At 37.0% G+C, this 26957-nt stretch overlaps 1 protein-coding gene across 2 annotated transcripts in view; it reads right to left on the bottom strand.

The window, feature by feature from the left end:
* The window catches only part of APLF (aprataxin and PNKP like factor), an 80367-nt gene that overhangs the window by 33244 nt on the left and 20166 nt on the right, over window positions 1-26957 (bottom strand). For both annotated transcript variants that reach the window (XM_043603541.1, XM_043603542.1), the window contains exons 3-6: window positions 21516-21688; window positions 16821-16968; window positions 16363-16495; window positions 8819-8964 (exon numbers count right to left, since the gene is read on the bottom strand). In XM_043603541.1, coding sequence (XP_043459476.1) covers window positions 8819-8964; window positions 16363-16495; window positions 16821-16968; window positions 21516-21688 — 600 coding nt within the window. The remainder of the gene's footprint in view (window positions 1-8818; window positions 8965-16362; window positions 16496-16820; window positions 16969-21515; window positions 21689-26957) is intronic.

The following is a 26957-nucleotide window of genomic DNA, read 5'->3' as shown; positions in this document are numbered from 1 at the left end:
AGGCAGAGAGGTCCATGTGTTATAAGAACCCAAACTGCTTATTTCTTAGATTTGATGAAAATATGAAGAATGAAATGTGGGAGGCTGAAGATTCACGATAGAGAACCCAGGTTCCCTTCGCTATAAAAATATACGCTAGAGGCCTCAGGGATCAAGGAGCATGGAGTTAGTGTAAGGTGATCTTGGACTGGGAGGTGGCTGGAATGTACTATTAAGGCTATTGAAATAGCCTTGTTAATCCAGCATGCCCTCCCTTGCCCCTAAACCATCTGAAGTTTTAATGTACCAGAAGAGACAGGATGAAGAACTTCTTACCAATTCAAGTTCATTGAGGTAATTTGCTACCCTTGGAAAGAATGTCTGTATTAAGTTGCCTTAAAAGTCCTGCATTAGTCTTATTAGCACCCACATACTAAGGATTCAAAAATCCCAGCCTCCAGCAGCACCTGGGTGGCTCAATCGGTTAAGCATCTAACTCTTTATTTCAGCTCAGGTGATGATCTCACAGTTCATGAGTTTGAGTGCTACATTGGGCTCTGTGCTGACAGTGCAGAGCCTGCTTGGGATTCTCTCTTTCTCTTTCTTTCTCTTTCTCTCTCTCTCTCTCTCTCTCTCTCTCTCTCTCTCTCTCTCTCTCTCTCTCCCCCTGCCCTCCCCCCACCCCCGCTCCTCCCCGCTCATTCTGTCTCAAAAAAAAAAAAAAAAAAGTCCCAATCTCCAGTCCCACATTCATTCTTGAACTTCAAACTTATACTCAACCACTAGCTAGACATTGCTTCCTCAATATCCTACATACTTTGAACTCAAAATGTCAAAACTGAAATCCTTCCCTGAATTCTGTACCCAAGATTCTGCCAACAAGACTTCTCCATCTATTCTAGCCAGAAACTTGGAAGTCTGTCTTTCACTCCTTTCCCTCACTCTGCCCAGATCCAAGCAATTGTTTTGTTTCTTAACAAAGCAGTTTTGTTTCTTAAAGATTTCTCTAACCCAACGGCTTTGTGTCATCCTTAATGCTACTAACCTTGGTCACATTCTCTTAATTTCTTGACTGAGATGTCCTGATCTCCTCCCTCATCCCCCTGTCTTTTATTTTGTTCTCTTTCCATCTCTCCTCTAAAGAGCTGCCAGGATTGTCTTCGTGGCCAAAAACATTTCAAGGTCCTCCCTCTGCAACTGGTCCCCACTGCCAGCTCCAACCTCATCTCACATTGTTGCCCAGCTTTACACTGAGAATTCTAAGAACAACAGTTCCCGGCATACTATTTGTACCCTCTTTGCTCCTGTACCTGCTACCCATCTACTTGGATGGAGTCTACCTCTACCTCTTCTGCACCTGGTTCATGCCTACTCCTCTTCTGTTAAGATTCAACTCAGATCACTTATGCGAGGATCCCTTCCCTAGAAGTTGGCTTAGGCAGTCCACTAGGCCCCCAGAAAAATCAATGTGGTGTCACGTTATTTCATGATTTTGAAGTATGTCCCCCACAAGACTATGAACTATTTATCAGCTATCTTACTCACTTTTGATCCTACATTCCTTGCATATAACAGAAAGACTGCTGGTGTAATGATTATTAGAAAGGTCTTTGAAGTAAAAAATCATATTTTGATTATCAGTTTAGCCATTTCTTAACTTTTGAATATGAACAAGTTGATTTAAATTCTCAGAGTCTTGGAGCACGTGAGTGGCTCAGTCAGTTGAGTGTCCAACTTCAGGTCAGGTCATGATCTCGCGGTTCACGAGTTCGAGCCCCATGTTGGGCTCTGCGCTGACAGCTCAGAACCTGGAGCCTGCTTTGGATTCTGTGTCTCCGTCTCTCTCTGCCCCTCCCCTGCTCACACTCAGTCTCTCTCAAAAATAAATAAAAACATTTTAAAAATACAGTAAAATAAACTCTCAGAGTTTCAGGTCTCTTGATCTGTATACTGGGGATATTATCAATCAACTTTCCAGGATTTTCTAAAAATTAAATGAAATAAGTATATCTTAATGGTGGGTCTAGCCCGTAATTAGGGCTCAATAAATGCTTGTGTGTATGTGTGTGTGTAAGTTGTTTTTATCAATGGCATTATCAATGCCATTATATTACCACTATTTGTTTAATGAATGCTTACTGAATAAATGAATGAATAAAAAGATGTTTCTGTGGGGCTCATCAGAGCCATGCCATAAATGGCATTATATGGCTAGTCAGAAGCAAAGGATGTAGGATTCTCTGATGTACTAAACCAGTATCAAGGAGCTCTGGGGAATATAGCCTTACTTAAGAGATGGCTGCACAATAAGAGTTATATTCTTCATCTCCCCTGCTATTTTCGTAAAGAAATAGGAGTGAGACTCCACAGCAGGCATCTGTATACAGAGAAATGAAATACCTAACAGCCAGCATACTCACGTCAGCAATTATTAGCACAGGGGAAGCTGCATATACATACAGAACAGGCAGTGAAACCAGAAATGGCTCTCACTGCCAAAGCCTCCACCTCCATATATTCCTATACTCTAAATGCACTGTTTCCAAGTCTGCTTCCAAATAATACAGATATAACAGAACTCTCTCCTTAGTGCTGATTTTTACCTCCTCCGTGAGACAGACTTTCATTTCAGTCTATTAGACAGCTTTTAGAGATATGCTACCACTGCCTCACCGCAAGCAGCTACTCCCTTCCCTCCCTCAACTGTCAAACCTACTCCTCTGTTGTGTTGAGAACATTTTCAATACCTTCTCCTCAATATGCTGTTAAGTCATCTGGTTCTGTTAGTTCTCTCTCCAAAATGTGTCTCCTATCCCTCACTCCTTTCTGGTCCCAATGCCACCATTCTAGCTCAGGCCTTCATTCCCTATGGCCCCCCATGGCAGATTCTTAGGAGGTTCCCACCTCCATCTTACATACCCTTGCTATAGCCATCTTCCTGACCATCTTACTCTCCTTCTCAAAGTCTCTGAGGCCATACAATACAGTCCTGATTCCTATTCAGTCTGGTGTCAAGCGCCATCCTGATTTGTTCCCCAGTCTACTGCAGTGGCTTCCTCCCCGTATCCCGCCCACCCACATCCACACACACGTCCATGCAAGCATGCAGGTGACACTCCAGTGTAAATGTACACTAACGGGCCGCACACGCTTCCCTCCCTCTGTGCCTCTGCTCACACTGTGCCGTTCACTGACGCTTCTTGCTGTCATGCCCACTTGCTAGCATGCCAGCCATCTTTCAACACCTAATACAAAATCTCCTTCAAAGAGATTAAATAAGCATCTTTCTCCTCCCCCCAAACACACACCTCCCCCCAAACTATAATATAAGCAGCCAAGCCAAGGTATCTAATGTGCTCAAGACAAATGAAGATAGTTTCAAAATACCACCCCACCCCCCAACCAGCTTTCAAGAATAAACAACCTATTTTTGGTAATGCCTTAAAGACTTTATTGAATACTTGGACCTTTTGATATTCTGGATGACTTTTTTAAAAATTCTTTCTGAATAACCCTGACTGCAGTCTTCAAGTTGGCAGGAAAAATGATACATCCAAAGTACCAATAGGCCTACATTACACTCTATGATCAGTTGTTCAGATTCACACTTTCTGAGATAAACACTTGCCAAATTGTTGGTTTTGCCAAATAAATCACTAAAGCATCCTGATAGGGCAGAATAGCCTTTATCTTCAAGATGCTCTAAATTGGGTATTTTTGTTCTCTTTATATCTCTTTAATATCTTAGCGCCTGAATGGACTTCTGGGATGCTCAGGGTTAACTGGCGAAGACTCCCACTGTGACTTAGGAACTTGTGACCCCTGTAGCTAGACCAAGAGGTCAATATCATTCCACCTGCTGTATCACCTATTACTATCAGTCCCAAGGCTCAAATAAGGGCATATTACTAGAAGTACTCAAAGATTTAAATGTGAAAGTTAGATTTGGGTCAGACAAATATGGTTGGGGGGGGGGTGGAAATGGAGGTAAGATTACATTATCATAAACTGTTAGCTTAATATGCCACATTCTACGATGTCTAGTCAAGCCTATCAAACAGAAAAGGAGATGGGATTCAATGTGGGAGCCCTAACTCAGATTAAAAGGAATAGACAGCAGTTGGGTGGAGTACACTCAGACCTCTTGGTCTTTCTGGAACTCATGTGAAACAGCAGTCAGTAGAGCAAGGTGCAGACTGAGGAGTCTGGCTCTAGGCCAAAACTCTATATGTGATCTTTCAAGTGCAAGTTTAGACAATCACAAGGCTTTGACTGGCAGGCCTCATGGGGGAAGCTGCCCTCCCCACATCAGATATGGTACACAGCCAGTATGCTACAGTTTCCTGGAAGGAGCTGTAAGCAAGGACTCAAGCCGTGCTGGACCAGCCATACTTATGGGACATTCCTTGCCCAGGTGCCTCCATCCAGAGGTCTCTTTGGAGAGGTGTGTGGGGGAAGGGGGTGATTGGCTAAGGCCCTTCTCTGGGATCTCCACTGAGATCTCCCTATGGGGGGCCTTGGCTGAGGCACAGGCACTTTTCTCTACTTTGACTCTGTACCTTTCCACTCCTAGCTCTTCCTCTTCTTCCTGCTGGTCTAGAAAGAGGCAGAAGCCTCTGGTTCAGGGCTCCTCAGCAGTTAGAAGATTCTTCATACCTTCTTCTACCTGACCCTTGCCAAATGCCATTCCTTGGGACAAAATGGAACACTGGGAAGCTGACAACTCATTTCCCCCTTTGCTTGCATCGTCGCACTAAGTGAAGAAAGGCTTGAGTCACTTTCAGTTCGGCTCTTTGTCCTAATTGACCACCTTGACACCTGACTGCTCAATAGAGGCCAAGTCAAAACAAGAGAATCCCCTCTAGATACACTGAAATTCTGAAAGCCCTTTCTTCCTCACATCTGCTCTTTCACCTTATGGTATAACCCAAGTGTTCCCAACTGTTCCAAATCTCATTTGTTAGGCTGATCTCGACCAACTTAAAAACTACCAGTTTTCCTCCTCTCTGAATTTATCCAGATCTAACTATAGTATCCCCCCCACCGCAAAAAAAATACAATGCCTAGTATTTATTTCTTTCTCAACCCCCTTTCCTCCATCTGTCTGATAATGAGTGCATATATGACTCAGAAAGGGGTAATTAAACTACTTCATCTCCCCAACCACTATGAAGGGCCTAAGTGGAGATTTCATGATCCAAGTCCCTAGAACTTAACACAGAAGAAACCACAGAGAAACTCTCATTTTTCCTCTTCAGCTGAACAACTAGACGACACGAGCCTGGAGCTACCAGTGACCATGTAGTACTCCAGGTGAAACATGCCTGCTGACAACATTCAACTTGTTCAACAACAATCTTGAATGAACGATTCAAGAGGTAAAGATGGGAAAACCACAGACCAACATGATTGTGATCAAGCCCCTTGTCCCAGCTGGTCTTTATGATCCATAGTTCTTGGTATTTTCCTTTCCATTCTGGAAACTGAGTTATTTCTCATCTTTGTGTGACAGTCATCAAAGATGGCTGCCAACAATTCCTTCCATCCTTTTATCCATTAAGCAGAGGAGTTCTTATCCCCTCCCCTTGAATCTAGGCTGGTGGTAACTTGCTCTGACCAAAATAACGCAGCAGAAATGACACTGCACCAGTTCCAAATGCAGGCCTTAAGAGAAGGATGCTTCTACTTTCACTCCCTTGGAAACCAGCCGTCAGGTAAAGATGCTCAGCCTAGATTACTTAATCATTAAGTGGAGAAAGGGAGGCCCAGCCAGCAGCCAGTCATTCAGTCAACCATTGTGGAAGCACTATTCATGCAAGTAGAGCCATTTTGGATGTTCCAGCCGCTGCTAAGTTCCCAGCTGAAAGCAGCCTAGCTCAACACCAAAAAGGTGTCACAAAAGAATTGCCTAGTTGAGCCCAGCCAACCCACAGAATTATCAGAAATAATAAAACACTGTTAAGTCACTAAATATTAGGGTAGCTTGCTTACCAGGAGCAGACAATTAACACGCTTTATAATACTATTTGCTTAAGTTGTTTCAGTTAGGCTTCCTTCTGTTTTTTGTAACACAGCCCTAATTAGATTATGTAAATCATGTAGATTATTTCTTTAACGTTAGTAGATTCAAGCACCCTCATGTTCACTCCCAAATTGGACAATTACATAACCCGTAAGGAGCTGCAGAAAGATGTAAGAGAATTAATGAGAAATATGGACAATCTCAGAGCAATTATCTTCATGACCAGACATTGAGTCACAAAGCCTGCAGACGGTCTAATCTGTGTGGTAGAGAAATCCATTATACCCCAAATGGAAAGACTTACATTTGAGTCCCGAGATCTCTAGCAATATGACCTTGGTCCACAGTTTCCTCTAAGGTGTTGAATGATGGTACATCAGTAGCTCTCACCTTTCAGTGCCATTAAAATTGTGGGAGTTTATTTACAATAATACTGTTGCACAGGCCCTGCAGATCAACTGAATCAGAATCTCAGGAATAGGGCCCAAGAGGGTGAAGGTGATTTCTGCCCCTTCTTTCCACTTCCTTTCTTACCAATTCTCCCCAAGAGAATGTGATTCTTTCTAAGTAAATTGACCTACGTCTACTCTATAGTCCTGGCCAAACCGTTCTTAGTCTCTTGTAACTGGTAATCTCCTGCCGTTAGACTAACTAGGTGGGCCCAGCCTCTTGTTTTCTCTCACTTTTAACTTTTTCCCTCCCCTGCTCCACGCTATAGAAACCCCTCAGGATCAGCTGCCAACCAGTGTTAAAACTGAAACTGGACAGGGACAGAGCATGGAGTTTGGAAAGGCTCTGCTTGGCTTTTTAGTCTAAGTCACTTTTTCTGGCCCCACTTTACCAGAGAGCCCTGCGTAAAGTGTTATGAAAAGGTTATGGAAAATTGAGGCTTATTTCTCCTGTACTAGGGGAGATGAAGCTCCCTCAGAAACCCTAAGGAAGGAGAAGTAACGCTCCAGCATTCCTGGGACCTGGCTCCCCAGCAACAGTTAACACGCCTTATGATGCCACCTGCTTAAGTTGTTTCAGGTAGGCTTCGTTCTGTTTATAACAGAGCCCTAATTACATTATGTGAATTAGGTAGATTATTTCTTTAAAGTTAGATTCAAGCACCCTCATGTTCACTCCCAAAATGGACAATTATATAACCCGTAAGGAGCTGCAGGAAGATGTAAGAACTAATGAGAAATACGGACAATTTCAGAGCAATTATCTTCATGACCAGACATTATTAGAGTCACAAAACTCGCAGACAGTCTAATTTGTGCGTCTTCAAAATCTCACAAATACGTCAAATATCTCGGATCTGTTTACTGCTCGCTACTCTCTGCAATCTATCAATTAAGAAAGTGGTCTTAAGTTTTACTTGTAATTACCAAGCTTGGGTAATGGGTTGGGATAAACATAGCAAAATATGCATACTACAAATTTTCTTCTGAAAAAAGTAATTTTTCTTCTTGGAAACAAAAGGCAGTCACATTAATATGTTCAGAGAATAGAGCATATTAGGGCTCAAAGTAAACAAGTTTTATCTTAATAGCTTTTTATGGTCAATACATGTGAGTTAGAAAACATTTTGTTTTCATTTATTAAACCTCACTCCATAAGTAAGCAAAGGAGTTGAGCCCATGGGGATTAGACCTCACTTCCCTAGCTGGAAGAAAGAATCCAGTGAGAAGCCAGATCTTTTCTAATGGGAGAGGAGGCAGGAGTGAGGTGAGTACTATAAAAGGCCTGACCCTCTGGAAGACCTGATTGCATTTCGATCATCCCAGCATACACTATTCTAAAACCAATCCTACTCCTTTGGCTCCTGCTAAGACTAAAAAGATGGACACCCACAGGGCTCAGCCACAGAACTACAGATCACGAGAACTGTTACCTAAAGCCACCCTTTTCTGAAGAGGAAAAATACCTGAACTTTCTGCCTTGCTCGTTCACTCATGCTTTCTCTCTTTCTCTAATTCTCTCATTTTAAATGCATCCAATAATAGGTCCCATTTTCATTAAGTACCCAGTGTTAAAGAATGCTTAAGTCAGCCAAACCATTATAATGAGTTAGCAAAAACTGAAAGAGGAAAGAGGAGGTTTCTAAATATTGTAAATTAGCCCAGAAATAATCCTGCAACAGACTATTAAGAACTAGCCTATCAGTTGTTCATCACAGGTATCAAGAAAAAAGTGGCTACATATGCAGTCTGAGGATGACCAATGAAATAGAAGAAACCGGGTTTTCAGAATGGAGGTGCCAATTACAACCAGAGTCTGGTGGTCTCCACTTTCTTTCCAGTCTGAAAGTTTCTAAATTAAATAGATATGTTTTCTACAAAGCAAGTACGAATTTAGTTTTTGTAAGCCAAAAAAAATCTGGGCTAGTTTTTATCTTCATAAACTCAGTAATAAATAGCAGTTTGGGTTTTTCCTTGCTGCATACAAATTAATTCTTACCTAGAATACTTGATAAAGAAAACAAATGATCAAATAATAAATTCTTTTAAAGATTTTATTTTTAAGTAATTTCTACACCCATATTGGGGCTCAAACCTACAACGCCATGATCAAGAGTCACACACTCTAGGGGCACCTGGGTGGCTCAGTCAGTTAAGCATCCGACTTCGGCTCAGGTCATGACAGCTCAGAGCCTGGAGCCTGCTTTGGACTATGACTCCCTATCTCTCTGCCCCTCCCCCGTTCACCATCTGTCTCTGTCTCTCAAAAAATAAACAAATGTTTTAAAAATTTTTTTAAAAAGAGTCACACATTCTACCAAATGAGACAGCAAGGCGCCCCCAAATAATAAATTTTTTAAAAAATCACCTTGGATGAAATGATAGACTCTTCCTGATCAGCATTTTTGCACTTTTTCCCTGTGTCTTGCTCTGCTGATGTACTTTTTGAACTTCCTGATGAATTTAATCGCTTTCTGCAGATTCCTTCTTTTCCACTTCCCTGGATTATATTACCTTAAACATATACAGAAGGAAAAAGAAAAAATAATCTTTTATATTCAAATGTCAATCAGAAAGAAAGAAGAAAGAAAGAAAGAAAGAAAGAAAGAAAGAAAGAAAGAAAGAGGATAAAAGGGCAATTAAAAGTAAAAGTCCATTTATATTAATGCCAACTTGAAAACACTTATTTGCAAACCTCAAAAAAGTATTAAGCAGCACTTTGGCCAGGAGCTCCAGCCCTGGAGACAGTCAGACCAAGATGCTAATATGAACAGGTGCTATCCTTGAACTGCTTCACCTTGCCTCTCTGAACGCTGGTTTTATCACCCCAAAAAAGGGAATTATAATAATAATAACTCATAGAGTTACTACGAGTAAATGAGGTTTGATATATAAACTATGTATCACAGTACTTGAGATGTGTTAAATATTTATTTTTTATTTTAGCATTGAATTTCCTAACAGAAAATTTAACATATAGTCAGCCAATGAATTTTACATATAATTATTGAGCCCCTAACATCCACAGTGAGAAATTAAACTTAATAACAGATTAAGAACCCAAAATTACCCAAAAGGGAGAGTGACCTCTACAAACTTCACCAATATAGAAAATAAGTCTCAATAACAATGGACACTGTATCCCATATAATACTTAGCCAAGGTGCAACATATTTGGCAAACCTAAGTCGGTATCATATTTTGTTAATAAATCCATGAGCCCTCTAATCAGAAAAAATAAAAAATCTGCTCTTTTTAAGAGGACAATCTTCATGCTTAATTATCTGTCTCCCCTACACTCAAATGGCAACTTCATGAGGGCAGGAACTTTATGTGCTTTGTTCACTGTTTGACTAAATGAATTGTGAACATAAACAGAATTGGCAACAATCACCAAACTAAAAGGCAACCGACAAAATGGGAGAAGGTATTTGCAAACGACATATCAGATAAAGGGTTAGTATCTAAAATCTATAAAGAACTTATCAAACTCAGCACCCAAAAAACAATCCAGTGAAGAAATGGGCAAAAGACATGAATAGACACTTCTCCAAAGAAGACATCCAGATGGCCAACCGACACATGAAAACATGCTCAACATCACTCACGATCAGGAAAATACAAATCAAAACCGCAATGAGATACCATCTTACACCTGTCAGAATGGCTAACATTAACAACTCAAGCAACAACAGATGTTGGTGAGGATGCGGAGAAAGAGGATCCCTTTTGCACTGCTGGTGGCAATGCAAGCTGGTGCAGCCACTCTGGAAAACAGTATGGAGGTTCCTCAAAAAATTAAAAATAGAACTACCATACAACCCAGAAATTGCACTACTAGGTATTTATCCAAGGGATACAGGGATGCTGTTTTGAAGGGGCACATGCACCCCAATGTTTACAGCAGCACTATCAACAATAGCCAAAGTATGGAAAGACCCCAAATGCCCATTGACAGATGAATGGATAAAGAAGATGTGGTATATATATACAACGGAGTATTACTTGGCAATCAAAAAGAATGAAATCTTGCCATTTGCAACTACGTGGATGGAACTAGAGGGTATTATGCTAAGGGAAATTAGTCAGAGAAAGACCAGTATCATATGACTTCACTCATATGAGGACTTTAAGATACAAAACAGATGAACATAAGGAAAGGGAAGCAAAAATAATATAAAAACAGGGAGGGGGACAAAACATAAGAGACTCTTAAATATGGAGAACACACAGAGGGTTACTGGGGGGTTGTGGGAGGGGGGATGGGCTAAATGGGTAAGGGGCATTAAGGAATCTATTCCTGAAATCATTGTTGCACTATAAGCTAACTAAGTTGGATGTAAATTAAAAAAATAAATAATAAAAAAAAAAAGAATAATGATATGGGAACATAACTGCAAATGTAGTGAACATAGACTATGAGGTAATGATTTTTCAGTCAGTGTGGCATAACAATTTTATGTTCATGATGACATTAGTTAGGAAGCTAGGAATCCACTGTTCCCACTGAAAGACATGTGAAGCAAAAATGTCACCTTTCTTCAGCAGTCCCCCTCTAAGTGTATTAGTCAATGTTCCATTCATGCAGTTATTCTCAGCTTCAAATCACTGTTTCTAGAAATAGGCAGGTTTAGGCACACTCTTCAAGGTGATAACACGTTTTTTTGTTTGTTTGTTTGTTTTTAATGCACACATATCTTTAAGCATTTCAGTCTCTGGGATTTAAAAAATAAAGTATTTTGCTCTCCATTTCCACAACTAAAGTGTCTTCACTTCAACACCTGTTCAGTTTTCTTTGTAACAAATCTGTGAATGTGTGTCTATGCTACTACAAAATTGTACTCACCATGTGATTGATACATTTCAATAAATTATTTTCTGAGAATTAAAAGAAAAAAAAAAAGACAGAATTGACCCAAAGGTTCCCTTGAGAGCCTGAAGAGAGGTTTTGTAACGCAATCCACAGTGACTATTCTAATGTTCTAAAGCACGGTTTAGCAAATTTTTCTACAAAAAGCCAGACATAAATATTTTAAGTTCCATTGGCCATATAGTGTCTGTCACAACTACCAGCCTTTGCCTTTAGAATGCAAATCAGCCACGGACAAAACACACATGGATGAGCATGGCTGTATTCCAGTAAAACTTTATTGACAAAAACAGGCAGCATGCCAGATTTGGCTCGTGGGTTGTAGTTTGCTCAGATCTGAACTAAAGGATATTCAAGTAGTCTGAAATAACACTCCTTCATTAAGTAAGGAAAGAAATACTGTCCATATTATTTAACAGGAAAATCAATTGAACCAATATAAATATAATGTGTTTATATAAGAAATTTATGAATAAACTTTTCAAAAACTGAACTGCCTAAATTACTTAAATATTTGCTTTGAATCTAAATTAGGAAGATTTCATATCATTTTAGAAACTGTGAGGAATAAGACTAAATAAGACTACACAGCTTCATGCAGCAAATGTCTAAATGCTACAAGAGATAAGAATTAGTCAAATCAAGAGAAATAATCAACTAATGGTACTGCTTACTACGCTAAGAACCAAAAATGTAAATTAAGCAAGACACAACATCTGCCCAAATGGCAGTTTACCACATTCCAAGTGTCACACATGTACATAAAATCCTAAGCTTAAAAAATATATATTTAAATATTCTTCAAAATTCCAAATTTTCTACTACAAATATTCTTCTAAGGACCAGAGCTAATTTCTTTTTGCATAGGAAGAAGCCATTTTGATACTGCTGTAAAAATGCTCTTTACAAAGAGTATATAAAATAAACAGCTTAATTAGCTCATAATAATCATAATATCTGGCATAGCAAATACTTTTCTACGTCCCAAATGGGTACAGTTAAATGATCACAATCTAAAAGAAAATAACTTAAATTATTTTTAATATTACTAGTTTCATTTACTTGTATGAGCTGTTATGCTAACAGCTATATGCAGATGTCATTAAAATTACAACCATCCAACTTTATCCTCCAAAAGAACCACCGTAACAGTTACATTAACAATTTGAAGTGTATCCTTCCCAACTTCCTAAGGTTAACCAAATATACAAATACATATGCGCAAACACACACATGACTAAAATAATAAATGCTATCATTTTTGTGGGATAAAGACACAGAATTGGAATTTCCGGATCCAAGAGTGTTGTATACTTAAATATGTAAGAGATGCTGCCAAAGTAGTCATATATTTGTTGCCTAATGATTCTTCTGTAGTATGCCCCAAATTTCTGAGTTTTGCCTTCTTTTTTGTTACCAAATAATTATTTAAAACCTTCCACCTTTTATAAGGGTGACAGATAATATCTGCCAGTAGGTTTGCCACTTTGCTATTTCCCTTTAACTTTGTTTATAAGTTTCTTATGCACACGAATTTTTTTTTTCATTTTTAATCTAAATGTACCTGTCAATTTTTCCCTGATGGTTCTGGGCTCCCTACCGTCTTAAGAAAGCTCCCCAGAAGTAATAAAAATATTGTCCCCATATATCCTTCAAATGCCTTAATAGTTAATTTTTACATTAAGATTATTAACTCAATAAAAATTTATTTAAGAACATGGTATGAGGTAGTGCTCTAATATTGTTGTCTTCCAAATAGAAAGCTAATTTTCCCAACATTATTTATAATAACAATGCATCATTTCCTGAGCAATTTGATCTAATAATTTTGAATATATTAACTGTATGTTATTTTGGTCTGTTTCTCAGTGTTCTGTTCATTTTTTACTGGTCTAACTTATCTATTCCTACTCTGGAATTATCAACTACTTAAAATAGAAACCAGACCCAGATTGTGATGTAAAAAGGTTCTTTAAAGGAAGAGGTATTTCTGTTATTCAAACTGTCCTTGAGCATACATGGAAAAATCTCCTAATTCATTTTGTACAACACTGACATAGCTCAACGCTAAAATCTGACATAGATGGCACACAAGGAGAAAAATACTAATCACACTTAGGAATATAGATACAAATGTCCTAAACTAAGCAATTCTAACCTAACACAACTTAAAAATAATAAGCCATCATGATAAATTAAACTTATTCTAGGAAACCAAGCATGGCACATTAGGAAATCTACCAACATCACTAACTACACTGACACAAGAAAATGCAGGACTATTTCTTTTTGTTTTTTCTTTTTTGTTTATAGCCCGGCCCTGACCCCACTGCTCACCTATGCCCTCCCCTTTCTCTGTCCCCACCCACCCCTTGACAGGACTATTTCTATACCAAAAAATTTGTCAAAGAATTCAACAGTTATTCCTGAAAGAAAAATAAAGAAATAAAACATCCTAAAAATGACAGAGTATCAGAACTGAATTCCAATCATTTTAAAGCTGATACACTAATAGAATTCCTATTAAAATCGGGAATAAGATAGAGATGCCAATTTTATCCACTTTATTCAAAATTTATAGGGTCTAGTTCATTAACTAAAAATGTTTTAAAGGCAGTAGAGCAGAAGAGCCAGAACTGTCATAATCTTGCAGATATGACTATACAGCTAGATAATCTGAGAGACTTACAAAACTACTAGAGTTAATTAGATAATTTAGCAGGGCTGTTGGAAATAAAGTAAACAGAATAACTAGCACTTTAAGTAAATTTTAAACTATAGTCGAATTAATAGAATGTCAGTTCAGCATTTACAGTCTGCATTGAGAATATGTGGAAAATATTCAGAGTACAAAATTAAATGCAAACCAGATGATTTGGGGACTACTTCAATCTTTTTCAGCATGTGCCACCTTTCTTGACTCCATGTTGGAGGGTTAGAAGACGGGAGAAGAAGGGTACTGCAGAGTATCAGACACCAGTGAAACTATAAAAGCTCCTTTTTCAATCTAGCAAGAATACCCTAGCCCAGGAATTGTGACTACTCCTAGAGCCTAGAAGGCTGAGGGAACAGAGATGACTGGCAGTCAGGAGAGGGCAGGCTCTGGCAGCCATGCCCAAATCTATTCACTTGCCAATCACCAAGGGACACAGAGAAAATTTTAGCCCAGGCCTGAGAAACTCATGATAATTTCCAAGGGCTAATACCTGGGGACCCAGAAAATAATCTAGAACTATTCTGGCCAAAAAACAAAAGGACAGCCTGAACACAGCAAACATTCAGGTACATTTAAGGATTAAACCAAGAGTTAAACTGAGAAAAGATCTAGGAGAGGATGCAAGAGCATATTAAAAAAGAAAATAATAAAAACACCAGAACATAGGGAGGGTAAATTTGTGGGGCAGTATAGTGACACTGCTCAGAGCATGGGCTTTAAAGCTCTCAGCCAGAGCTAGGTCTCAATTACGGCTCTGGGATTCATTACGTGATCTTGGAGAAGTCATTTAACATCAGTTTACATCATCTGTTCTGTACCTAATGACACAAAAGGCTCTAAAACATCACGTTAATCAGACCATCTAAAGAGATATGAATGAACAAAGTACAGTACTAAACTTGCAAAAGACTTAAGAAAGTAACCGACATCTAAATGAGTCCAAAATGCATCCTAGAAATTGATTTTTTTAAATCTCTAGCATTGATACATTGACCTGGATGATTTATTACTTAAACAAATAAAACAACAACAATAATGATAATTATAAACTACACAGCAGAGAAAGTCAAATTATTTTGATTTTTGATTAGCTGGATTCAAGTACTAAACTGTCCTACAGGTACTTCTAAATCTTCGTGTCTCTGAAGGAAACAAGTAACCTAACTTTGTTCTTACAACTACCCCCAAAGTCTGTTTACAAGAAAGAATTCATGTCAGAATCCAAACACTTTCTATCTTATTTTGAAGCTTTAGCATTTTAAGAACACTGTGTATTATATAATATTCCTATCCAAATCAATGTCAAATTGTTTTCCTTTGCATGTTTAAGGTGAAGTACTCAGAAAGGTGCTTCAGATTTTACATGGTACATCTAGCTAGTGAAAGTTAATAGCTATTTTTAATTTGCAGCCAAATATATTTTGGACTATTAAAGGCAATATAATAGTGGCAGCACAAAAGCAGGTACCATGCAAAACAACTCTGAAAGAAAAGGACTTGCTTGCAGGGAGGCAGTTCACATCGGTCCAAATTTTGGTCAAGTAAAGTTATTCTTTCTATATTAGAGAAATTGTTCTATGAGAGAAAGTACCTGCCCCCTCTCCAGTACCATTCCCCACTCCCCATTTCCTTCCTGCCAACTGAGGAATTACCACACTTAATGAGAAATGTTACTGATAAAAACATATTACATATGTAACGATGGGTCTTGGAGATTGAAAACCACTATAAAACTCTTACCAGGAAATCTTAGGTTTAGATATGAAAATTCTCCAGATCACATCTCCCACAATACATAATATATAACCTACTTTTCCCATGAAGTCACTCTAATCCTACCAGATCTAGTTTTAATCATCTTGATTCAATGGAAATGCCCAGCAGGTGACATAAATCATTGTGGTATCTGCCATGACAGTGAGCTGTGCCAGGGCAGAGGTGCCCCCTTCTTTGAATTTTCCTGCTCATAATATTGTGTGCTTGGCAGTTTTTTATTTAATTAAATTAATTTAGAAAGCTCTTACTGTACTGCCTTTTATGTCCTGTCATGGTTGACACAACAACAACAGGTATGTTTGAAAATCTATATTAACATAAGTCTAGCACATAAGATAAACAGCACTTGTTAAATCAAATGGTAATTAGCAGGATGGTATATGATAGATATGATAAATGGCATAAAATAATAATTTATGTGTTAAATTAGACTTCACGTACGCGTCTAAAAACGTTAGGCTAAGTTATACACTAACATAACCACTAGTCTATCTCCATGAGTTCAGAAAAAGTTCCAAATTCTGCTTACTGTTTTCTAAACAAAACCTACCCCCACTGCTGGCTGGTGCTGAAAGGTCTTGGTCACTTCGATTGTCTGTTAACATCCATGCTGGCAGGATTCTTCTCCTCTGGGCAGGGTTAGACTGTTGCTTACTGATGTCTCTACCTTCACCTAGGAAACACTAAAAAGGCATCTATATATTAGTTACTAAAAATAATCATTCAGCCTTAGTGAAACTGTAAGATTATTTACTTTGCAGAAAACTACCATTAAAAAAAAACCTATCTGCAACCGTGGACTGAATTAGTCAAATTTCACAAAGAAAGAAATTCATTATCTCTATTAGTTGATGTGTTAGACTAAACTCTATTCTGAGCTATTCTATTTAGCTTAACCTAAAAATGGCAACGCCAGTAATATTGTCATGATATGGCTAATTTCAGGTGTCTTTTATCTTCTTGAAGTAAGGAATATGTTACAAATGGACGGGGTCTTAAATTTCTCACCTCACTATTTGCCGTGGCAGTTTGGGTCTTAGCTATTTCTGTGCTTCTTGCCAGCTGTGGGTTACCAGTTGTCTCATCAGGCGAATCAACCGAGGATGATTTTGGTGTTTCATTTAGAATATTATCTTCATCAAGCATCTGACTATTTCTATAAAAATAAAATAAAAATCATTTAAAACACTTCACTATACCACGTCATTATAAATGCGATTCTCCCAAGGACATCTAACTAATGAATTGTGTTCCTTTTCTTGGCCTTAGCAAGACAAAAAAGCAGACCATAGTATACTAGAATAAAATATATAGATGAAAATATGTTCTTCATCTTCTGCCCACTGTATCAGCATAAAATGCAGTTATCTTTCTGAATCATGGGCCTAGTAGCACAGCTATTTATGAAGATGGGTAGTGGCCATCTCTCTTAAAGCTTAAGAGCTATTTACTTAGTATTTGTCAGATAGCCCATAAAAGTTAAGATCAGCACCCAGCATCCAAAGAGAAAATGCAAACTGCAAAAATATCAGCTAAGCTAGTTTGGCTTTGGAGAAAAAAATAAATAAAATCCTAATGTCATGTTCACACATGGCTACTACTGGAGTTCTGGACAGGACAGCCACTTGTAAAATCTCCCCAAACCTGTAGTCCAACTGGAAGCTAAATGTTCTGACACAGGAGCATCTACAGTCATATGTGGAACATACTTAGCAGAACCAACTACCTCGCGCTTGCTGCAAAGTGCACGAAGATCATCCAAAGCTGATGGGTCGTTATTCATTAAATATGCTTAGAGACAATCCAACAAATGTACTTTTTTGAAAATTTGAAAGTATAGATGGAAATACTACTCAAAATAAAAAGGAAAACTGATATACAACAACATGGATGAATCTCAAAGGCATTTTGCTAAGTCAAAGAAGCAGACACAAAAGGCTACATATCATATAACTCCATTCATATGACATTCTGAAGAGGTAAAGCTACAGGGACAGAAGTCAGATCTGGATGCCCAGGCCCAGCATGGGGTGACGGGAATGACCACAGAGTGGCATGAGGGCGCTTTCTGGGGAAATGGAAATGTTCTCTATCTCACTCACTGTGGTAGAACTTCCATAACCACATACATTTATCAGAGTACACTGAATTATACATTTAAAAGGGATGGATTTCACTGTGTATAAAAACAGAAGATAGAAGATTTCAGAAATGTGTCTAGCTGAGAAGATAACAGTTAATGGCTTGTTTTGTTCGAGTATTTCTTATACGGGAATAATCTCTTTCAAAGGCAGACTTGAATTTCAATGGCAGAAATCAGCCAAAAGAGAAAAACTTAGACTAAATCACTGTGCAACGTGACAGTGTTTGTTCATTCAATAAATATTGTTTAAATTAAATTAGTTCTTTATATTTCTTTGGTCAACAGCTGGTTAAAAATAATGTTCTTTCTACATGTGTGATAGTAAAGTGGCAAGCAAAGGTTACTGAATTTAACAAATCAAAAAACATTTCCTCACATAATTTCTTTTCATTCACTAGTTTAAGAATTGTAGATGTAATTTATATTTACTGAAATGCACAGATCTGAAGTGCACAATTTGGTCATTTTTGACAAATGCATACATCCATGTAACCTAAACTCTTATTGAGACACAGAATATGTTCATCACCAAAAAGTTTGCCTGTGCCTCTGGAAATAACCACTACCATCATAGTTTAGTTTATTATAGAACGTAATATAAATGTAATCATACAGCAGGTACTGTTTCGCTTCTTAGAGTAGATACCTCAGCATTTTCTAAGTCCACAATCATGTCATCTGTAAATAAAGACAATTTTTTTAATACGAGGAAGTTTCCTTCTATTTCTGTTTTTTTTTTTTAATCATGAACAGGTGTTGAATTTGTCAAAGCTATTTTTAAGCATCAATTGAAATGACAATTCTTCAATCTGCCACAGTGAAATTCATTGATTTTTATATGATAAATCCACCTTGTGGTCTTCAAATTCCACTTGGTTATGGTATATTACCCTTTCTACAAATTGCTGGATTTGACTTCTCTATATTTTTATGAGGAATATTGGTCTAGTTTTCTTGTAATGTTATTGTCTGATTTTGGTATCAGGATTATGGAAGCTTCCCAAAATGAGTGAGAATGTATACCCTCTTCTATTTGGAGGAGAAGAGTATAGTATTGGTATTACTTTCTTGAAAGTTCATAGAACTCACTAGTGAAGGTCCTTGTGGCAAATTCTTAAATTGTAAATTCAATTTCTTTAATAAATATAAAAGTCATTAAATTTTCTATATCTAGAAAATTAATTTATTAATTTTGGTAAATTAATTTTGTATTAATTTTGGTAAATTATGTTTTCCCAGGAAAGCATTCATTCATTTAGGCTGTCAAATTCACTGGCATAAAGTTTTAAATAATATTTCTTCATTATTTTTTTAAGGCCTGTAAAATCACTAGTGATACATTTATTCTATTTCTGATATTGATAATTTGTATTTTTTCATTTTGTTCATTTTTTTCTTGGGAAGCCTAAGTTTACCAATTTTATTAATCTTTTCAAAGAACCAACTTTTGGTTTTGTTGATTTTCTTTGTTATTTGTCTATTTTTATTTCACTGACTCCTAGTCTTACTCTTATTTCCTTTTTTCTATTTGCTTTGGCATTAATTTGCTCCTGTCTGCCTATCTTCTTTTTTTTATTTTTTATTTTTTTTTTAAATTTTTTTTTCAACGTTTATTTATTTTTGGGACAGAGAGAGACAGAGCATGAATGGGGGAGGGGCAGAGAGAGAGGGAGACACAGAATCGGAAACAGGCTCCAGGCTCTGAGCCATCAGCCCAGAGCCTGAGGCGGGGCTCGAACTCACGGACCGCAAGATCTTGACCTGGCTGAAGTCGGACGCCCAACCGACTGCGCCACCCAGGCGCCCCAATGTCTGCCTATCTTCTTAAAGGAGAAGCACACATCATTGGTTTTATAACTTTCTTCTCTTCTAATACAGGCATTTAATATAAATTTCCCTCTACTTCACCTCACAAATTTTTATGCTGTTTTCAGTATTTGTTCAAAATCTTTTTTTTTTATTTTTTAAGTTTATTTATTTTTGAGAAAGAGTGTGTGTGTGCATATGCAAGGGAGGGGCAGGAAGAGAGGGAGAGAGAGAATCCCAAACAGGGTCCATCTGCACTGTCAGCTAGGAGCCCCGCACGGGGCTCAAACTCACGAACCATGAGCTCATGAGCTGAGCCAAAACCAAGAGTCGGATGCTTAGCTGACTGAGCCACCCAGGTGCCCCAAAATGTTTTCTAATTTTCCTTGTGATTTCTCTTAGACATATAAGTTATTCAAAAGTATGCCCTTTAATTTTAAGTTTGGGGAGATTTTTCTATTTTATTGTTATTGATTTTTTTTAATTTTTAAGTTTATTTACTTATTTTAAGAGAGAGACAGTGGGGGAGGGACAGAGAGAGACAGAGAGAGAATCCCAAGCAGGCTCCACACTGTTAGCATGAAGCCTGACTCAGGGCTTGAACTCACAAACAGTGAGATCATGCCTGACCTGAGCTGAAATCAAGAGTCAGACGCTTTAACCAACTGAGCCATGCAGACGCCCCTGTATTGTTATTGATTTTTAATTTAATACTACTATGATCACAAAACACACTCTATACTTCTGTCCATTTACTTCTATAAGTCCAGTTTATGTACTCTATAAAAGCTGAAACAGCAGTAAATAATCTGCTAATGACTGCCTGAACAAAAGGAGTGCATTAATTTTAACTTTACATCAGATGTTTATTGTAATACCTCATTTCCTCAATTTCTCCATTCTATATTTTCTGGGTTTTTTTTTCTTTTTTTAGAGAGAGAGTGAGAGAAAGAGCTGGGAGAGGGGCAGAGGGACAGAGAGAATCTTTTTTCTTTTAAAATTTATTTACTTATTTTGAGAGAGAGAAAGAGAGAGAGCGAGCGCGCGTGCACAAGTGGGGGAGAAGCAGAAAAAAAGGGAGAGAAACAATCCCAAGCAGACCCTGCACTCTCAGCTGTCAGCATGGTGCCCTACTTCGGGCTTGAACTCACAAACCATGAGATCATGATCTGAACCAAAATCAAGAATCGGACGCTTAACCGACTGAGCCACCCAGACCCCCTGAGAGGGAGAGAGAATCTTAAGCAGGCTCCACGCACAGCATGGAGCCCAATGCGGGGCTTGATTCCACAACCCTGGGATTATGACCTGAGACCAAATCAAGAGTCAGATGCTCAAACAACTGAGCACCCAGGCACCCCATTTTTCTGTTATTTTTATAAGAAAGAGGAGTTATATGAGTGTAGTCTAAGCCAGAGGTTAATTCGTTAATAAAATTTCAAAAGCTAAAAGAAAAGATTAAGAAAATGTAGTTGGTTTCAAATTAACTATCCTAGTTACTATTAAATGGAAAATACATTCTGAACACATTGGCAAAAGACACACTGCATGTGAGCAATCACTATTGAGACCTAAGTTTCCAGTGTCAAATGTTTTCTAAAGAAATACACACACACACACAAACACACACACACCATCTAACTCCTATATTGCCAATATAGTTTAACCCTAATATGGTTTCTACTGAAGCATTTGTGGATGGCTGAGGAATTAGATTACAAATACCATTACTTAATTTCATCAGGCATTCTTACCTTAAAGTACATTCCATTTCTGTTTCAGAGTGTGTAGAGAAAACACAAAAAATGTATTTGTCAACCAGCAAAGAAAAACTGTCTCCAGGATTCAACGAGCGCCATAGATTTCTCTTCAATGGTAAGAGCTGGCTCTTCTCAGAAGACTGATAAAAACATGGATTTGTGTGTATCTAACAAATAAAAAAGAATATAGTGAAATAACTCTAAATTATGAGAAAAATACAACTAAATACAAACTGGTCCAAAATTTCAGTATCAAAACAATTTCAGTACAAACTTAAGACTTAAAAGTCTAATAAATTTGGCACTTGTAAGTACCATAATAATTTTCTATACATAAAAAAGGGAAGAGAACTAAAATATACCTCCCATTTCCCTAGGAATCAAAGAAAGAAGCAAAGTTATCAATTACCTGGTGAAAAACTACTTCTGCTTTGCTTAAGAGGCGCACTCAGACATTGGAAAGAGAAACATGAAAAATAATTCTCAGTATGGAAACTGAGTCCCCTAACTTTCATATCTGTAATTCACTAATCTCTTGGAAATGGATAGCTTCTTTTATACTTATTTTCTCCTAGTAATTTCTTACTATGATTAAAAAGTGAGCTACTATGAAAAGAGAGAATTTGATCAAGTCTCTCAAGCAAACAACATAGCTTGTTTTGATTGGTTTTGCTCCTCACTGAGGAGTTTTCTAACATAGATTAATACAGAAAAAGAAGCATTAAGACAAAAGGTCCAAAAACAAACAAATAAATAAATAAATAAGCATTGTTGCCTACATGCCCAAATTAAAACAAACACACAACAACAAAAAAAACTTTGAAAGCTAGAATGAATATAATTTATCTAGTTCTAGCAATTTAATTTCATGAGGATCTGGCCATAAGTCCTTCCTATATGTATCTGCAATTGAAAAGATTTCTATTTCTTTTAAATCTGTTAAAAGAATGCCGTGAAATAAAATGTGGAGATAAAGATTAGAGGTAGAAATTAAACACAGAGACTATACAAATTTGGTAGGCAATTATTTTATAGGTCAGAGTTATTTTACAAACTATATACAAGACTTCATAAGAATGGACATGCAATGTAACACCTATTTATGCAACACCATATCGCTAAAAAGAGTTGTGAATGCTTCATTTTTAAAAATCAAGTTATAATTTAAACTATGTTTAGAAATCTTTCATTACAGTACCAACCACCCCTAACTTATCTCTCAAAGTGGCTCTGGCTCATGGCTAGGGTTTTTGAGCGAGGACAAGCCACCAGATTCTGAGCTTGTACACACTGCTGGGCTTGGAAATTCTTCCCTGTTACTCCTCAGACTTTTAAATGAATCTTCCCCTTCCTTGAGTATACCATGATCACCAGAGTCAGGGATGTTAAGTAGCAAGGACAAGAATCAGGATAGAAATATCAATAGCTTCTGCCTGAACCCCAAATATTCTATAAACGAGGTTTGCTTCTAATAGGCTAAGACCATGCTCTTATTCATTAGTATCTTAAACATTCAAGTGAATCTCTAAACATTAAATAACATAGTTTAAATAACATAGTTCTAAGTTTTCAAAGACTAAGATGTTAACTACAAAGCCATAATATTCTAAAAGTAGAAAAGGTAAAATACTTTAGGAAAAAGAAACTAATTACATTCCTTTAATAAGACATCACAAGCCCAAAGTCAAAACAAACATTCATTTTTCAGTATTTTTTACTCAGTTGAATGCAGTTAACATTTTTTAAAATTTTATTTAAAGTTTGTTTTTAATTTAAATATGAGATAGTTAACATATAGTGTAATAATGGTTTCAGGAGTAGAATTTAGTGATTCATCACTTACATATAACACCCAGTGCTCATCCCAGCAAGTGCCCTCCTTATTCCCCCACCCAACACCCCACCAACAACCCTCAGTTTGTGCTCTGTATTTAAGAGTTACTTATGGTTTGCCTCCCTCTCTGTCTTTATCTTATTATTCCTTCCCTTCCCCTATATTCATCTGTTTTGTTTCTTAAATTCTACATGAGTGAAATCCTATATTTATCTTTCTCTGACTTCACTTAGCATAACACATTCTAGTTCTATCCATTGTTGTAAATAGCAAGACTCCATTCTTTTTGATCTTCAAGTAATATTCCAATGCATATATGTATCACATCTTCTTTATCCATTCATCAGTCGATGGACATTTGAGCTCTTTCCATAATTTGGCTATTGTTGATATGCACTTAACATTTAAATTTCAAATGGTCAAATATCAGGTATTTAGCAAATCCAGTCATAGAGAAAGTGGATCAATGTATGTGGTCTATGATCATCTGTTTCTTTTCCTAAAATTGTTCATACAGGGGATTCCAGAACCAAGAGCAAAAACAACATTCCAAGAAATCTAATATTTGGTCCTACAAATTAAACCTAAATAAATATTACTTATTGAATACATTTTTAAATGGCTTTGAGAGAGAGAAAGAGGGAGTGTGCCCATGAGCCAGGCAGAGGGAGAAAGAGAGAATCTTAAGCAGGCTCTATGCTCAGCACGGAGCCCAATGCAGGGCTCGATCCCACAACCCTGGGATCATGACCTGAGTCAAAATCAAGAGTCAGACCCTCAGCTGCCTCGGTGGCTCAGTTGGTTAAGCAGTCGACTTCGGCTCAGGTCATGATCTCACAGTTCGAAGGCTCATGAGTTCAAGCCCTGCATAGGGCTCTGTGCTGACAGCTCAGAGCCTGGAGCCTGCTTTGGATTCTGTGTCTCCTCCTCTCCTGCTCACACTTGCTCTCTCTCTCTCTCAAAAATAAGTAAACATTTAAAAAAAATTTTTTTAAAGAATCAGACACTCAACTGACTAAACCACCCAGGTGCCCCAGGTTTTTAAAATCTATGTCAAATTACATATGCTTCAACTAAAAAGCTACACAGACATGAAGTCCAAACAGTTTTTTAAAAGTTATAAAGTAGACAAAAATCTAGCAGTATTAAGAAACAAAAAGGGAGAAGACACACATATACACACACACCACACACACATACATTTTGGAATGAAAAGAATGACATTAAATACACACAAAACTTAGTAGAATACTGCAAATACTTCATGCCAATATATTCGTAAAGAAGGCCAAAACTGACAATCATCTTAGAGTATACACCAATTGACTTAAAAAAAAAAACAAAAACAAAAACAAAAAACAAGCACGCACTTGTGTGCGTGTGTCTGTGTGTGTGTGTGTGTGTGTGTGTGTGTGTGTTTCTTTTGGATTAGACCTATAATGTTTTAACAATATAATCAGTAATTAAAAATCTTTCTAATCTCTCCCTAAACAAGATCCAAATGGATTTAAAAATTTTCTGAATATTCAAAGTCTTCCTGAGACCGGAAAAAGATGGAAAGCTCTCCAATTCCTTTAATAAGGTTAAGTTTACTTTGATTCTAAAAGTGGATAAGGGCAGGCAAAATACCGGCAAACCCAAACTCACAGTAAATAAAGGATATGAGCTACCTATATCAGAAGCATATTTTTGGTAAGTGCCTTTTAACATATCCATGGGAGTATAAGTGCAAACTTAAATATATTATGCTATAATTTTAGAAGTGGTGCAAAGGATGCATTATCCCTGAAGAAATGGAACTAAATAAAATACAAAGCAGTTTTCTACAGCTTTCTCTTGAAATTATCATAAACATTAAAGAAAGATTAATGTGTACACCCAAAAAAAAAGTTCCTCTCATTTTCAATTTTTTTTTTTTTAATTTGGGAAGCCTTGTTTTTCTTTTCTTTCCTTCTTTTTTTTTTTTTTTTTTACAAAATGAGCTGTGGAAAAGCTATTGTAGTATTTTATAGCTTTTTTCCAACTACACTCATAATTTCATAGGAGGAAAAACAATCACAGCTCAGGAATTTTATTGCACAAAAGAAAAAACACAGTCACCTAAAGATGGATATTTTAAGGATTAATACCAAACGGCAAAAAAATATATTCTTCTGCAATTTATATGTACTTTTAGAACTACTCCCTCAGTCATCCAAGAACCAAAAAGAGTACGATTTTATTAAAATGAAATAAAAGCATTGACAGCTATGAATTTACCCAGAGGACATATCTAACTACTGGTGATATAGTCATTTACAGAGAACACTGTCGTTTTGCCTTTATAATACATTTTCTCCCTGCTGATACCAGACTGGAGATTAAATTTAAATGACTCACAAATAAGCTAACATCATCTCCTCTGAGCTAACATTATCTCCTCATGCACTATTTCCAAGAACTGCTGAGAGCTAGAGTCTTTTTTAAAAGGAAATATTAGAGGGGGGAAAAGAAAGACAAATTCATCCAATTTAAAAGTACAAATTAGTAATTGCACTAATTGCATTCATCCATCATTGTCAAAGTTATGTTTCTATTTGATTGGATTTCTAATTTGAAGGAAAGTAGAAAAAATTTAATCACTTAAACATAATTTGGAGTAGATAGCATACAGAAAGGATCATAATAAAACATTTGTTATAATTCATTTACACAATTTTACAAAAAACTTTTAAACCATGGCTTCTCTTTCAAAATTTTATTTCAGTTGTACATATAACCTGCTTTAATATTTCAATTTGCGATTGACTACAGAACAGAAGGTAAATGATATTTAGCACATGTTAAGATTAAATGAATGAATTAGAAGTTACTTGTCTATCTCTTTATTTTCAAGACCTTAACATTTCTATTAACAACTATGGTCAGTTTAGAATTTCTCTAAATTTCCCTAAATCACACCTTGATGGTGCAGCTACATTAAGCAGGTGAATAAACAAATACACCTATTTCAAGGAGATAGGCATTTTGTTGCAACTACATTAACATAAACAAGAAATCAAGCATTATATAAAGCAAAGGACCTATATGTATATCACCAAGTCTAAGAAGCAACGTTCCTTCGAATGGTATGGTGTAAATAATTCTCAGAATAAAATTCAAAACCCAATTAAATACTATTCTAAAAAATCAAATTCGAGTATTAGAGTTGTACATTTCCTTAAAAATGAATACATTTTTTTCATGTCCTTTCATGTTTAGTAGTTTGGCATTACAAAAGTAGCTGCATCACATTGTACTATTATTCACTACACCTTTTTCATGTCATAAGTGTTCCATAATGATTTTTAAAGACATAATACATGTTAGATATCATGTGTGGATCCACCACCCAGTTTCAGAAAAAGAATATTAACTTTTTAAAAAAAATTTTTTTAATGTTTATTTATTTTTGAGAGAGACAGAATGCGAGTGGGTAAGGGGCAGAGAGAGAGAGAAACACAGAAGCAGAAGCAGACTCCAGGCTCTGAGCTGTCAGCACAGAGCCCAACGCAGGGCTCGAACTCATGAGCTGTGAGGTCATGACCTGAGCTGAAGTTGGATGCTCAACCGACTGAGCCACC

The sequence above is a fragment of the Prionailurus bengalensis genome, chromosome A3 (genome assembly GCF_016509475.1).
Source record: "Prionailurus bengalensis isolate Pbe53 chromosome A3, Fcat_Pben_1.1_paternal_pri, whole genome shotgun sequence".
Taxonomy (NCBI): Eukaryota; Metazoa; Chordata; class Mammalia; order Carnivora; family Felidae; genus Prionailurus; species Prionailurus bengalensis.
This window is presented reverse-complemented; position numbering and strand designations above follow the sequence as displayed.